Source organism: Zootoca vivipara, chromosome 4, assembly GCF_965207765.1.
Source record: "Zootoca vivipara chromosome 4, rZooViv2.hap1.1, whole genome shotgun sequence".
NCBI lineage: Eukaryota > Metazoa > Chordata > Lepidosauria > Squamata > Lacertidae > Zootoca > Zootoca vivipara.
Window position 1 is genome coordinate 50,651,590 of NC_142587.1, and position 16,913 is coordinate 50,668,502.

Consider the following 16,913-nt stretch of genomic DNA (forward strand, 5'->3'; position numbering starts at 1 on the left):
AAAATAAAGGAATAGCATGGAAAGCATAATAAATACTAGCTAGCACCAAAAAAGAGGACAATGTTTTCTCTTACGCCTTCTCTGTTAAGTACTGCTAATAACCGTCAAGTTGACTCTCCCAAGCCCTGCTCAGTTTGAGTGAGTGTTGCAGGTGGAAGTGCTGTCTAGTATACTCAACACACACACATGTTATTTGTATGCAGCCTTTCCATAGGTACAACCTATTAGCTTGCATTTAGAAAGGATAAACACAAGCGTCAAGTCCTTAAGACTGAAGACTGGCTTGAAAGTGTGTGAGCAATTGATGATGAAATCTCAGGAAGGCAGGGGAAGTGGGAGAAGGCAAGCAAGACTAGCAGTAACATTTCCCCCCCACTGCATCCTAGCTGCTTCTATTCATTTTTGGTGGCAAAACTGAGACTAGTGATAGGGTGAAGTTTCTCAAATTGCTTTTGACTCAGTTTTTGGGGGGGTGGCGGAGTTTGGGTCCCCAAAGGTAAGGTGGTGGGGAAAGCAAATTTCTTAAAGGATTCATAAAGGGCAGCTTTACCATTGCCAACAAGGCAAGGGTGAGTTCTTCCCCTCCCCACTGCACCCTCAAATTCACACAACACTCTCGAGCACCTTCAGGTTGTAGAGGCATCTCTCTTTCAGAGAGGCTTTCCCACTGATCTGCTCAGTGAGCAGAGGCTAGTAATCTTCAAGCTGCTGAGGCTCCTGCTAGACACTTTTTGAAAACCAGTGTACCAGATGGTTCCCTTTCCTTCATTCTCTTCCTTTGCTTATGCCTCTCCTTGCTCCACCTCCCTGGGGAACGCCGGCTTCCCACACTGCTGCTCTGTGTGATCATTTCTGAGCACACACCTCTTTGTCGTTCATTTCCCGCACTTTAAAGCCACAGCGTTGCCTCTGCGCTGAATGACTGACCCTACTAAATGGCAAATTTCACCGCTTGCCATGTATCCAAATGATCTAGGGCGGAAGAGCACGTCTTTGCTTTATGCTACATTTCCAGACATCATGTCTCATTAACATCTGTCTGGTTGAACAAAGCACTTCACTCCACAGAATTTATGAAAGCCAGGCAGGGGCTCCAGCAGCGTCCTGAACCACAAACAGAAGAGGCAGCAGCCATGATGTGACACTAAGCTGAGGGTGCGTCTCTGGCTATTGATCTACAGTGGCCTCTTTAAACTAAGCGCTCTTAGTTCCTGCATGCAGATTTATACAGGTGTGGAATCCACCTGTATGATATAATGAATTTGACATCTTGTCAACCCTCTCAGTCACCGTGTGCCACAAATGTAAAAATGCTATTTAAAATAAAGGCAGCTGTAGCTACATACCATTTATTTAGTTATATTTTAATTTTTTTTAAAAAACACCCTACACCTTTCATAGGTGTCAGTACAAAACATACTGTATTATATATCTCATCATTTCCCCCTAACAAAATATTTAACCATTTTCCCAGGACTTTTTTGTAAGCTCATGCTGATCTGTTTTATAGAGTTGCTGGTTTTAGTTCTTTCTCTTTTTTTAAGTATTCATTACTTAATAGTGTTTTTAAGTTTATTGCAAACAGTTCTGATAATAGTTACAGGTAGGTAGCTGTGTTGGTCTGACGTAGTCGAAACAAAAAATAAAAAAAAAAATCCTTCCAGTAGCACCTTTAGAGACCAACTAAGATTGTCATTGGTATGCATGCATGGTCTCTGAAGAAGTGTGCATGCACACAAAAGCTCATACCAATGACAATCTTAGTTGGTCTCTAAAGGTGCTACTGGAAGGAATTTTTTTATTTTCAGTTCTGATGTTTTATTTTAATTATGAGGTAGGAATCTAAATAATAAATAACTGTGCCAAGATTACATTAAATCGATTTAAAGTGCTATTTAAAGTGCTCCCTTCTCCAAGGTATATTAACTCGGTTTTAAAAAAAAAGTTTAATTTAATCTAGAAATAACAGGGCAACATGACAATCTCTAAAGAGTGACAGAAGTTACAGCTGAGTTGAAACAACTCATCCATGTTTGTGTCCTGTTTTACCAAGTGCACCCATTGTAGCAGAGCTCGCCATGTGTACTACTTTACAAAGGGCAGGCCTCCATTTTAGAGGGCTCAGTCAGAGGACAATCCTCTCTTTGTAGGAGTTCTCTGGTTAGGTTTGTCCAGTCCAAGTCCAGTTTAAAGAATCAGAAGAAGGGAGACAAGGGCCTTGAATTTGCCTGTCAGCAGACTGAAGAGAGAACATGGCACCTAGTCACAGTCTTCTCCACTCAGGGGAGATGAGCAATCATTTCTAAATGTGCATCTTTATATATGTCACCTAATGCAGAACTGGTCCATCTTTAAATGGTGGTGGATAAGTAGCCAGCCCAATTGTGGCCCCTATTTTGGACACATCTCAAAATGTCCATCTGTTTATGGTGGTGAAATCCAGTGACATTATATGTGTTTACATAATCACACAGAGATCTCTGTATTCTCTGATTCATTGTCTTGGCCCACTTGACTTTGTTCACTCCACAACAATGATAGGAACATAGGAAGCTGCTTTATACTGAGTCAGACTATTGGTCCATCTACCTTGGTATTGTCTACAGTAGCTAGTGGTGGCTCCTCCAAGGTTGCAGGGAAGGGACATTCCTAGCCCTGTCCAGAGATGCTGGGATCTGACTGCCTGCAAATAAGGTGCTCTACCACTGAGGTACGGCCCTTCCCCATGTAACTATGACAGTTGTCATCAGGTCACATCACAACACATTCAGCATGGAGTATTGTTGGCTTCATACCCTCACAGGAAATTGTAGAGAAGTCATTGTCAGTCGTGAAGTTCAGAGGTGATGGCGGCAGCAGTTCTTTGAAACCTATTTGGCAATAACTCCTCCGTGACCTTATCACCATCCATTGGCAGATGCAGCTATGTTAGACACGAAGATGGATTTTAAGGGAACACTGGACATTTACTCTCTCCCCCCTTAAAAAAACAGAATCTTTGATTTGAAAGAGGAGACACAAAAAATACCATAGTACTAATAGAAATATATCATTTAGTAAGATTATTCTTCCTGGCATCTCTAGCTAAATATTTCCTCAAGCTAGCACTCTTCTGCATCTGGGGCTTTGAAATGACAGTTATCTCACCACATTTTGCCTTCTGTATTTTCTTTTTCTCTTCTTCTTTGGAGTTCTTCAAAATGACTCCAGATCTCATCCTGAATACATGAACCTGAAGTCCCGTTTGTTTGTTTGTTTCTCCCCACTGCTTTTCATTCCAGATGAGTTGGTTCAAAGGAAAATATATATTTGTTTATTCTCCAGGCCTTGCGAGGCAACATTTTTTTTCTTCCACGGGATCACTTTAGGAGGAATATACACAAAGGATGATGTGTCAGGACTCAAAATCCACATGGATTTTTCAGGGGGGGGGGAAGCAGATGTAACTTACCTGAGGAAAGTTCCACTTTGAGGTGACAATGTATCTGAGATCTTATCCTGATGTCTGTTCCTGAGATCATGCTCCTTTAGGTTTTAGAAATAGCAAGGCAGGAGTAATATGCTGCTGATCACACCCATTAAAACATTAAAACGAGCGTACCCGCCATATATTTAAAGCGCATTGAAAGCACATTTCCTCCCCAAATAATCCTGGGAACTGTAGTTTGCCCCTCACAGAGCTACAATTCCCAGAGTTTTCTGCATGCATATCCAGGCATACTCAGTTCCAGGATACATTCCAGTCAGGCAAAACCACTCAAGGGTGCACAGTGGAGCCAGCTAGGGACATGATTTAGGAAGGAGCATGGTTTGAGAAGAAGCCAAAGGCTGGCTAGACAGGCCTGGGCCTGGCTCCTGCCAAAGAACAATGACAGATGTACTGTCTTGTAAGTGAGGAAGCCAAGTTTTAGTCTAGCAAAGTGCCAGCATATAATCAGCAATGGGAGAAGAGCAGAAATTAGTGCAGTTGCCCAAGGAGCCCATAATGAAGCAAGAATCAAGCCAATTCCAGAGAGGGGCTTCCGGGTTCCTGAAATGTTTATCGGGGAGAAGGCCTGGGCTCAGGATTCTGGGCTCAGGAGCAGCAATCAGGTCACATGAGCATGAAGTTGTTCCAACAGTTGGCCCTGCCTACCCACCCACCCGCCTGCCTGCCTGCCAGCGTTTAAATGCTGGGCTCCATTTTCACTTCTATAATAATTCTTTTGAACGCATTACTTGAGCGTCTATTTCAGTCCAAAGACCAAAGACACCAGAATGGTTGTTTTGGAACCCATTAGGAATCCTGTGTTAAAATTTTGGATGCTAATGTGTCCTCAAGATTTTCTGGCGCAACCTTTCAAAGTTGTCGGATTCTGTAACTTTGAGGTTGCCTGTCCATTGACAGGCCTTTTGAAACAATGACTGATACAACATGTGAGAGGAAATGTGAGAGGAAATAATGCAAGCTATACTTAGAATAAAAGTTTTAATTTTTATACTTTTTAGAAGGTACGGCTATAGCCATCATAGCTACGGTATGTGTGTGTGGCTTTAACATACAACAGACCTGCTAGGAGCCATGTTGCTTCTGATTTCTCTTTCCTTTCTTCCCCAGGGATGACGTGTCAAGCCCGAAGTTCTTATGTTACCAGTGAGATCCTGTGGGGTTACCGTTTTACACCTGTTCTCACGCTAGAGGACGGATTTTATGAAGTTGATTACAATAGCTTTCATGATACATATGAGACCAACACACCATCTTATAGTGCCAAAGAACTGGCAGAGATTGCTAGCCGAGCAGAATTACCCCTCACTTGGTCTGTGTCCAGCCAATTAGACCAGCGTGCCGAAATGGATACTGAAGAGGAGACCAAGGACAACGAAGAACAAACTGAAAGGAATGGTGATGTGGCCAACTTAGAGAATGAGTCCAAAGTTTAGAACTTAACAGTGGGGACAGAGAACCACTAATCTTCCTTTAAAGGGGGATTGAGGGAGGACCGATTAAGGTGTGACATGCCTCCCTGCCTGTAAGGCAAGCAAAGATTTGGGTTAAAGCTGCAATATCCCTGCAATGTTGCCATGTAACCTGTTATCCTTGTTCTATTTTTTCAGCTGGAGAACTCAGTGTTCACACATGGCAGGTGTCTGGTTCGGGGCTGGTTTCTAAGAGAAAGGGCAGAAATTTGTTAACCTGGGCCAAAAGCAAAACACAGTGACTGTAAGTGAAGTCCATTCACGTCCTGAGCTTTAACTCCAGTTTTTATATAAGGTATTCCAAGACAGTTTTGAATGAGATGCCTACGTTGCAGTTTGAAGACCCAAGGAGCTGAAGAGAAAGGTCTGAAATTCAATGAGATACTGTACATATGCCTTATGTATTTTCTTTCTCTTTCAGTTTAGTAATAAACCCAGCATGTACAAAAGTACTGTAGTAAAGAACCTCTAAATAATGTACATACATGTGTAATTAATGTAGGTTTAGAGATATAATTTAGAAAATAATGGGATGCAAAAAAAAAAAAACCAACCACCTATCATGAGGAAGGCAGTTCTCTTCTAACACCAGACATTTATTAGAGTTTGGCACCCATTTATAACTGCCCCATGAATGCATGTCTATTTCCTCATTGTACCAGACTGCCAGCTGTTTAGAGTACCTCACTGTTTTCTTAAGCGATGATTTAGCTGACTCTAAAAAGCCATAGGTCTGGGGTGGGGGTGGGATAAGGGCAGAGAAATTACAACACGATTCCTGATAAACTGTGAAACTGTTTACAAAAAAAATGTTTTCTTTGTAATGTTATATGGTTAAAAAAAACCACTTCTGGTTACTTGGGCAGGACAGCTAGAATTTAACTGTGGCAGATTCTTGTCCAAGGAAAGGATTCCTTTTGTATGACATTTGTCTATCAGAGATTTTGTGTCGGGCTATTAACCTTTTAAGTGCAATACTTTGGGAAACTTTGGTTTTCAAAACCATTCAGCTAAACAAAAAAAAGTGTGTAATTTGCTATATCTATAGCTATATAACCTATATAAGCCATGAAAAGTTTTGAATGTTATACCATAGTTCAGCAGAGAACATTTCCAGCTGATGTTCTGTCTGAAAGAAAACAACTGGACTTCAGCTGGATTTTATTATCGTAATAGGTACTTCATATGTCTTGAATACTCCCTGCAAAGATCTGCCAGCATGTCAGCCTTGCACATGTGTCGTTTCTGTGATGTCAATGAGCACAATCTGTAGGCCTCATTCTGCCATCTTTACTTATAATGAGTAGTGCCTTAAGTGCTTTCCAGTGTTACATTCTCCCAGTGGTTGACAACTGCAAATGAGTAGATACAACAGGTATACAGCTATACAGCATTCCTGACCCAACTGCCACCAGTTCATGCATTCAAAGCTGAATTATCTCCTGGGGAAATAGGTGGGATTATTTTGGTCCTCATCACATACTTACTTTACTTACTTACTTGCTTACTTACTTACTGCCCATCTGACTGGGTTGCCCCAGCCACTCTGGGCAGTTCCCAACAAAAAAAAAAGAGTAAAAACACCATACAGTACTGTGTTCATCCTCGTGGCTCAGATCAGCATTTTAGCCATGACAAAAACAAAAAAAACCAAACAGAAGAGGTCTTAATTCTGTTTCCATAGTATTTTCTTGAAGAAAATTTTTTTACAAAGATTTTCCACCAAAAAATCTTTCAGGCTATCATGCAGAGAATAGACCTAATAAAATGTTAATAATAATAATAATAATAATAATAATAATAATTTATACCCCGCCCATCTGGCTGGGTTTCCCCAGCCACTCTGGGCGGCTTCCAACAGAAAAATAAAATAATCGATTAAAGATTAAAAGCCTCCCTAAACAGGGCTGCCTTCAGATGTCTTCTAAAAATCTGGTAGCTGTTTTTTCATTTGACATCTGGTGGGGGGGGGCATTCCACAGGGCGGGCGCCACTACCGAGAAGGCCCTCTGCCTGGTTCCCTGCAACTTGGCTTCTCGCAGCGAGGGAACCGCCAGAAGGCCCTCAGTGTCTGGGCAGAACGATGGGGGTGGAGACGCTCCTTCAGGTATACTGGACTGAGGCCATTTAGGGCTTTAAAGGTCAGTACCAACTTTGAAATGTTCTTGGAAACGTACTGGGAGCCAATGTAGATCGTTCAAGACTGGTGTTATGTGGTCTCAGCGGCCGCTCCCAGTCATCAGTCTAGCTGCTGCATTCTGGATTAGTTGTAGTTTCCGGGTCACCTTCAAAGGTAGCCCCATGTAGAGCACATTGCAGTAGTCCAAGCGGGAGATAACTAGAGCATGCACCACTCTAGCGAGACAGCCTGCAGGCAGGTAGGGTCTCAGCCTGTGTACCACATGGAGCTGATAAACAGCTGCCCTGGACATAGAATTGACCTGCGCCTCCATGGACAGCTGTGAGTCCAAAATTACTCCCAGGCTGCGCACCTGGTCCTTTAGGGGGACAGTTACCCCATTCAGGACCAGGGAGTCCTCCATACCTGCCCGCCTCCTGTCCCCCACAAACAGTACTTCTGTCTTGTCAGGATTCAACCTCAATCTGTTAGCTACCGTACCTATCCATGGATTCATAGCTAAGAGAGCAATCCGCTGTGGCAAGCCATTAATATACTACCAGATAAGAACATTGTAACATATACATAGACATTGATTTAATCATTGAGCTACCCCATCCCCAAAGTTCTTTATTATTGTTTGGTCATTAGGAAAACTTACCAAGTACTATCTTGGCACCCAAATCCCAATTAAATATGGATAGCATCACGCACCAACATTATCAGAATAGCATATTCAGGAAACTACTTCAAACGTTTACATGGCAAGTGTGTTACATCAATCCATATGTATGTCAGGTGGGATTAGCCTTTTTCATTTATTATGGATTAATGCATCAATACTAATCCTATTCTAACCATTTATGCCTTGCCCTCACCATAAGTAGACCTTGAGCACTGCAGGGTTGCTGAGCAATTTTGCATGGCAACATAATGGCCAGGTATGTCGCACATCACAGTAAACCATAGTCTGAACCAAGCAATGACTTACCATGAATAAGTAGTGTGGCGGTGTGTGCCGAGTAAATCACACCTCTCTGTTCCTCACTTTGCCAAGCCAGGATGAGGCCAACCCCAGTGCTGGCTTAGTACCACATGAGAACCATCACTAGTGGTTTGCGTCTCTTCAAACCAATCAGATCAGAAGGCAAGATTTGTTATGGGCAGTTCTTGGCTCACTGCTTGTGATTTGTTTGGAGAGAAACAAATGCTAAACTAGACATGTAGTTCATTCCCCTTCCAGCTCGGTGGGGTGGGCACAGGATAGCACCAAAGTAAACTTGCTGCTCATTTACGGTACACCATGGTTTGTTTCAGACCATGGCGTACCATGATCTATGAATGGGGCTAAAGCAGCATTTATTGATGGTCACATCTGCTGGTGGCATAATGGTACATTGACATAACTTGCTGCATGGTACACATTTAGTTGCTAAGGCAGTGAGACTAGGATAGATTTTTTTGTCAAGGATAGATTACAGCTCCCAGAGGAACCCACATCGTGTAATTTGTGCATGTGGAAATCTCGCTGTAGAAATAAAGTAGTGCAATTCAAATCAAAACCATTTATCCTGAACTGACTCTGCTGAATTTGGTAGCATCCTGAGTATATTACTGCTCAGTCAGAGTAAGGTTGGCAGAAGGTTGGCAGTGTAAATGGAGGACAATGGTTGTAACTTCGTAGTACAAATGCCCTTTCAAACAAAACAAACTACAGCCTTAATTTTGTGTTTATGCCTGCCTAATCTGAAAATTAAAAGTACATTGAGAAGTTCAAAAAAAAATTGTATGAAAATATATATAATCATGTTTTAAAATACATGACTCAGGAGAAATCTAGTACCGGAGGCAGGTAGAAATTTTGCACTGTGATAGATTCTTCACATTTAGTTTGCATCAATGTGCTGATTTTCTCTTAATGCCATTCCAGTTATTTAAGTTTTATGGAGTTATGACAAAATATGTCATTTGCACTTCCCAGGAGCTGTGTTCACTTCTAGCCGAAGATGTTGTGCCACTGAGCTGGATTGATAAAACCAGCTGCACTTATACTTATTAGAATTGGAAAAATATTTCCTGGTCACTTTCACAAAAAGAAGTGCCCTCCATATGGTTTTCACTGCTCTGGCCGTTCCCCAAAAGGTGTGTGTGTGTGTGGTTGACAAGTATCACCAGGAAGATATAGCATTGCTACTTCCTTTCATTTCCACTTTTGGAAGCTAGTTTCATTGTAGATGATGTTAATATGTAGTCATAAGTCCTTTGTATGCCGTCACTGTGTTGGAATATGAAAGTTATTTATGCTTATATAGCTCACCCGGATCCAACACTAGTAGCACTTTGCTATGTGCAACCTGGAGCCCCAGGTGCAGGTATATATCCCAGGTGACGCATCCATATTGGATTCAGTGGAATGGGTGAGCATCCCAATCACAGCCACAGCCACACACCTTGTGGGTCTCCCTTGCTGGATGGAGCCCCTGTCTATCAGGCTGAGTTTGCATGACAGAAGAAATTGCTGGCTAAGTTCACATAAACCATTTAGCTTGGTAGCTCACCCAGTAGAGCCTGAGACTTGTGGGTTCAAGCCCCATGTTGGGCCAAAGATTCCTGCATTGCAGGGGGTTGGACTAGATGACCCTTGTAGTCCTTTCCAACTCTACAGTTCTATAATTCTATGAAACCTGTTGACTCTTGATGAAGAATGGTATAGAAATATAATAATAATAATAATAATAATAATAATAATAATAATAATAATAATAATAATGGGGTTGTTATAGCCCCAGCCATGCCCCCACACTATGGGGAGAGGGCCCAGAGCAGGGGTCAGCAAACTTTTTCAGCAGGGGGCCAGTCCACTGTCCCTCAGACCTTGGGGGGGCAGACTATATTTTAGGGGGGGGAGGGAATGAATGAATTTCTATGCCCCACAAATAACCCAGAGATGCATTTTAAATAAAAGGACACAATCTGCTCATGTAAAAACACCAGGCAGGCCCCACAAATAACCCAGAACACATTCTACTCATGTAAAAACATGCTGATTCCCGGACTGCCTGTAGGCCGGATTGAGAAGGCGATTGGGCCGCATCTGGCCCCCGGGCCTTAGTTTGCCTACCCATGGCCCAGAGTGTAGAAAAAGTGGACATTTTTGTTTGTCTTAAATATTTTTTGACAAGCGTGGCTTGGTTTAGCCCTCTCCCTCCGGCCACAACTCTTGAGGACTAAGAGTGAAATTTCCATAAAATTTCATGGTGGTGTATTAACATACATCAGAGCTGGCCTTATAACAGAGAATCTACAGGAGAAAGAACTGTGGAAAGCTCCAACAAGGTTATACTAAAGATCCAACTTACTCTACTAATGAGAATGCATGAGAAAGATTTTTGCTCTTGTGGTTTTGAGGTCCTTTCTGTAATCAATTGTGGCAGGTTTAGTAAGGTTTGTTTTGTTTGAAAAAAGATTAAAAGCGTGCCATATGAAAATTCGGTCTGAAGGTCCTCTTAGAGCTTTCTTTGCAACCTTTAGCACATAAAGTGAAGCTGCATCATTCTGACACATGCATGTGTAAGCTGTAATGTTGTGAGTAGGGCACAAAGCTTAAAAGTCTCTCTCAAATTGTCTCTGTTATTATCAATGACGCATCCAATGTAAAGTTTACGGAATCTCGTTTTTGTAATATAAGCTTAAAACTCAAAGCTTCCGATGCTTTCAACGGGGAGGCATCACCCAAATTTTGTACTAAGAATGTCCCACACACTTCTATTTTTCTACAATGACTGATTAAGAAGTTTAACAATGTATTTTGTGTCAATTATTTCCACTGAAATGTTGAAAAGCAGAGAAGAATGGAATGCTGTTAATTAACAATGGATATTCAAAGCCAATCAACAATGAGTAGTGTTTTTCATTCTTTCGCTACATGCACACCGATCCAGAAATTTGTCATAATTAATTTACTTTTATGTTCTTTATTTAAGTATTCATATTCTGCCTTTTGGCCCCACATCTTCCCTCACACAAGGAGCTCACAACATAAATGAAAAGCAATATACAGCCCCCTCCCCCCAAAAGCTAGAAACCAGAAACCAGATATTAAAATCACATAAATGGAGGGGGAGAGAATTAAGTGTTTGGCAGTCTTTGGTTATTAAATAACAGGGTGGATTTTCTGACCAATAACACTTGTGGGATCTTGCTGTTTAATTGGGATGACTACACTGTCTAAGGCAGCAATCCTGTACATCTTTATTGGGAGTAAACCCTACTGAGCACAGTGGGACTTACTTCTGAGTCGACATGCACTGCCTTGTACCAACCCAGACAAAATTTCAGAAGCATATAGACATGCTTTTCATATGCAGCTGCTAAAATGCATGCCTCAAGTTCCAGCTGAAATTCCTATATGTGTATTTCCTGTATATTTCCATTTCCCTGCCTCAAATCATCTCCCACAATTTTAGAAGCAAAGGGGCAATTCATGTGCCGCCAGGTGCAATTCACTGTGTACCACTACTGTGCAGCTTTCATTTCAATGCTGCTGCGTACAGACCCTTTCTAGAGAAAAGCATCTTCGTCATACCTGAATGGAACGTGTGCAGGTTTTCATCTTTCTGTGGCCCCTGGTGGAATAAAAACCATCAAGGGAAGTCTGCTGTTGACTTTAATGGAACCAGAATTACATGAATTAACTGCAATTAATGCCCACCATTAATTTCATGTTCTATGGTTAAGTAAGCTCTGGCCATGAGCAAAAAAAAAAGTTACATCAGTACTAAAACTAATCCCTAAACGATCTTGATCAATAGTGTTGCAAAGATTTATGCATGTAAATAACTTACCCGCTTAGAGTATGAAAACCACTTGCATAAATCAAGTCCCACCTGGGCTTAAATGCATGCAGGTTTAGGATTTTTCTCAATACATACCAATGATCTGGAAGGTTCACTGGCGCCCTCTACAAACAAAAAATCAGTACTACAAGAACCAAATTTCTGGCTCCAATGCATATGTTATTGCTGCTTAGTGAAGTTCCTACTTAAATATGTCATCAATTACTTTTAACATGTAACCAGTTTGTCTGACACTCAAAAGGACAGAATTTTAATTTAACTGAAGTTCAGTGAAATTCCTTTTTGAATGGTGCAGTTGGCTCTGAGGGTCTCCAATCGTTTCCTTTTGGGAATTGTTTCTTTTCTTTTCTTTTAAAGCCAATCGCTCATACACTTTGGTCGCAATCCACCAGGAACATTCACCTAGAGCCCTGGAATAGCTCCATTTGTTTCCACTGGAGAATGCCTTCCTGGTCTGCACCTTATTTGGTTTGGTCCATTTCTAGGAAAGTTTGCATTGTGGATTTGATGTCATTTCCGACAATTCTCATAACTAAAATTCAGGAATTGTAGGTGTCTCACACCATCATTTCATGCACAAATATTCAGGGTGAGAAGCAAACTAGCAAGTTCAAGAAAGGGTTTCAGTTGTTCAGTTTAAATTATTCTGTTCAATGCCCCTGTGCAATGCCACTTAAATTCCTTCTTAAGAAGATACTGTAAATCACCCTTATTTTGCAGATCTAGTTTCCTTTTCACGTCACAAGCACAACAGGAGCAAAACAGTACCCTAAACTGCTGCATCCCTGTGGATTTCTGCATACATTTACTTAATTTACAACCTATACTGACATGCAGTTTGCAACAGCCATTCTGATAACTTAGGCTGCATGTCAAACTCCACTTACCTCAATTCAAGTATGACACTTCTGAGTATACATGGCTATGATTATGCTCTTCCTAACTATGTGATGATGAAGAAGAAATTACATAAGTAAAGAACACATTGTCTTGTCATTTCAATATCCCCACTATGAAAGAAAAGTGAAAACACAGATTCAGATATGTATTGTATTATTTTTTCATGACATGGTCAGCATTATTCACCAACCCTTTTTTCAACAGATACTGCCTTTACGTCAGGATTGAGAACCTGTGCCCAGGAAGCCTGACCCATTAAGGCAGACAGCAACCTCAGCAACCTCAGTCTGCCATCAGCCAGCCCCCAGCTGCCTGCCTTCTTACTTGCACTCAGTTCCCAGCATGCCAATGCCTGTCACCTTCCTCCTCTTTAACCTCACAGGGTTGCCTTTGTAGAACTCATCAGGGTGAAGGGTCATTGGCTCTGGCCATAGGTGCCAATTCCTTGGGGCCCTGGGTGCCCAAGCACCCACAGAATTCCCCATGAAGGGTCCCGTGCACCCACAAATTTTGGTGCCAGGGCCATGCACACTGCATGGCACCCACGGCCCAGGCATCCACGGCCGCAGGGTCAAGCTGGCACTTCTGACTCTAGCTCTATCTACTGTTGGCCTGTCTTCCACCCTGCTGGGCTCGATGGAACTAACAATGTCTACTGTGATACCCCATAGCAGACAATGAAAGATGAAGGTCCAGGGAACTGACAGGCCGCTGGGCTGGGAAACACAAAGACCGCTCCCTCTCTTCAGGAACCCTCAATGTATTAATTATAAGTAAGGGCTCTGGCACGGTAGTCCCAAGTCACTGATTAAAAGTTTTTCCAATATATTTACAAGTGTTGTTGTTTTTCTAATTCTGTGTTGCTCCAAGTGTTTTTCCTCTAAGAGATATTAACAGGATGTAGTTATTATATTTATCTCTATAGCACAAGTCAGTTCCTCAACTGAGGCCTGAATTTCCTAGTGTTTTAAAACATTTGCCACAGAGACTTTGAGAGATATTATTCAGATTGCAAAGTGTTGGTGGCAAGGAAAAAATTAAAATCACAAAACATGCAGAAAAGTACAGTATGGAAATATAGTCTGTTAGACCTTTTAAATATGCACTTGTGAGCTTCTTCCAGAATTACCCTCTTCCCTTAATATAGAAAAAGACCAGATGTATAGTAAGTCAAAAATGGTTTACTTACAACCTTTCCAAAGGTCAGATTCATGTACTTTTCCATATAGCAGTCAGAAAACACAGGCAGTAAATCTTGGCTTAGTTACAGTAAAGTTCCTAAATTATTATATAGGAACTCAGGGAAGGCTGGTTAGAGCCATGCAGTCTGAACTGGGGCAACCAGCACAGGCCTTCTCACATTGAGCTTCTCAGATAGACTAAGAGGTGAACAATAAGCTTGATTACATTCCTCCCAAGGTGAGGGGAAATGATCTTCATGCATTGATTAGACTTAAGCATGTTGGTTATATGAAGCTGGTTATCCCACCCACACAAAGGAAGACAGACCTTTTAAAATAAAATGCAATCTACTATAGTAGAGCAGTTGACCTTTTTTAATAAAATAAAATAAAATATCTTTGTCCAATTACCAAGTTTTCAATGGACCAAATAACCATTAAAAAACAACTAGATGAGCCCTTCCAACTCTACAATTCTATGATTCACATACATTTTGATACTGCAGCACCTTGATGAAACTGTTTTTCAGTTGTTCTTGTGTAAAAATCTCAGCCTTAAAAAAATATTGGCCAGCAATTTGTCACAATCCAGCCAGAGTTAGATTACAAATTCTTGATGAAAGCAATGGAATGGTACTCAGTCACACTCCCAAGTAAAGATGCAAAGGATAGTATTGTAAGCCAAACCCCCCCACCCCACCCCAAAAAACCCAGTTACTCAAGCCCCAATGAACTCAGGGGAAGTTACTCTCTCACAATGCCAATTCGGATTGCAACCCTACTTCAGATTTGTGAAGCAGGCAATCTATTGACACTCTCTGAGTTCAACTGAGTCTTCATGGAACAGGAAGTGCGATGGTTCTGTTCTCCCAGCCAGCTGGTGTTCTTCAATTATGAATTTAAAACACGTGGGTGGCGCTGTGGGTTAAACCACAGAGCCTAGGGCTTGCTGATCAGAAGGTTGGCGGTTCGAATCCCCGCGACGGGGTAAGCTCCCGTTGCTTGGTCCCTGCTCCTGCCAACCTAGCAGTTCGAAAGCACGTCAAAGTGCAAGTAGATAAATAGGTACGGCGGGAAGGTTAAATGGCATTTCCGTGCATTGCTCTGGTTTGCCAGAAGCGGCTTAGTCATGTTGGCCACATGACCTGGAAGCTCTCTCGGCCAATAAAGCGAGATGAGCGCCGCAACCCCAGAGTCGTCCACCACTGGACCTAACGGTCAGGGGTCCCTTTAATTTTACCTTTAATGTATCAATGCTGGCAAAGCCAAGGGACATATTCAAGCTTTCAGTGCTCAAGTCCCTTTCACAGGGCATTGATGCGGCTAGGAATTTTGTCACGTACGCCATATTAAACCACACCTTTTGGAGCACCAAGAGAATTGCATAGAGCTCCCCATGCATTTTAGAACCTCAGAAAAATGGGGTTTATAAACATGCAGTAAATGTCCAAAGGTACAGAAGCATCCTCACTTCACACATGGAGAGCACCTCCTAGGACAGTGATGGCGAACCTATGAAACGTGTGTCAGATGTGACACGCAGAGCCCTCACTGCTAGCACGCACCCCATCAGCCCATTCGCGCTGTTGTTTTTTGTTTTTCCCCCATTTTTTCTCCCGCTCCTCCTCACGTTACAGCTTGTCTCTGCGGTTAAAACTCCGCTGTTAAAACCTGGATCCCTTTTTATTGTTGTTGCTGCTGGTAGCCAGAGATTGATTTTTAACCCTTTCTGTGCTGTTTTTTCTGGCACTTTGGCAGACGATGATTGGGTGTAACAGCGTTCATTTTTAACCCATTCTGTGCTGGGGTTTTTTGGCGCTCTGGCAGACTATGTCAGTGCTGCGTGTTAGTTCCAGAAAAGGTATTATTTGTCATTTATTTCTGTTCTCTTTCCCCCCCAAAAAAAGCGCAGCAGCTTTGGGGCACCCCCCCCCAAAAAAAGCAAAGCAACTTTTGCACTCCCCAAAAAAACTTCCAAAACTTTGATCAGCAGCTCCCCCCCAAAAGCTCAACAACTCTGGGCACTTTGTGATAAATAAGGGGTTTTTGGTTTGGTTAAATAATTAGTTTTTTGTTTATTAAATACAGTTATATACAGTGGAACCTCGGTTTATGAACACCTCGGTTTATGAATTTTCAGTTTATGAACGCCGCAGACCCATCTGGAACGGATTAATTCACTTTCCATTACTTTTAATGGGAAAGTTCGCTTCAGTTTATGAACGCTTCAGTTTATGAACAGACTTCCGAAACCAATTACACCCATGTTTCAGTTTATGAACGCTTCAGTTTAAGTACTTCACGGACCCGTCTGGAACGGATTAATCCACTTTCCATTACTTTCAATGGAAAAGTTCGCTTCAATTTATGAACGGTTACTCCACGGACCGTCTGGAACGGATTAATCCACTTTCCATTACTTTCAATGGGAAAGTTCGCTTCAGTTTATGAACGCTTCAGTTTATGAACAGACTTCCGGAACCAATTGTGTTCATAAACCGAGGTACCACTGTATTACAATTATACATTTTTGTTTTTTAAACTATAAATATTGTGAAATTATGTTTTTTTTTTCCCAAAGTGACGCACCACCCGAGTTATGCTCAGTTTTTTGGCGAATTTTGACACACCAAGCTCAAAAGCTTGCCCATCACTGTCCTAGGATGACAAGGGAGGGTGGAGTTAGCATGCTTGAGCAAACACCACCACTACCCTGAATGATTTCTGTACCTGGTGAGAAGATGCTTCAACAGAGCTAGAATGAGGTGGCTACTTTTGGCGGTGGGTGTTGGCAGGAACAGAGGAAGGGGTGTGTTCTGGGTGCAGGTCGCCCTAGGTGTCACCACTGAGGGGGGTGACAAAATGTTGGGCGGCACTCACCACGGGGCCTGCAGCACG

General features: G+C 42.1%; 1 protein-coding gene across 3 annotated transcripts in view; it reads left to right on the plus strand.

Annotated features, from left to right (window-relative positions):
* Window positions 1–9,088, plus strand: part of KCNJ6 (potassium inwardly rectifying channel subfamily J member 6) — a 116,037-nt gene extending 106,949 nt beyond the window's left edge. For all 3 annotated transcript variants that reach the window (XM_088667908.1, XM_088667909.1, XM_088667907.1), the window contains one exon: window positions 4,598–9,088. In XM_088667908.1, the coding sequence (XP_088524034.1) occupies window positions 4,598–4,923 (326 nt within the window). In that variant the 3' untranslated portion in view covers window positions 4,924–9,088. The remainder of the gene's footprint in view (window positions 1–4,597) is intronic.
* Window positions 9,089–16,913: the final 7,825 nt, after the last annotated feature.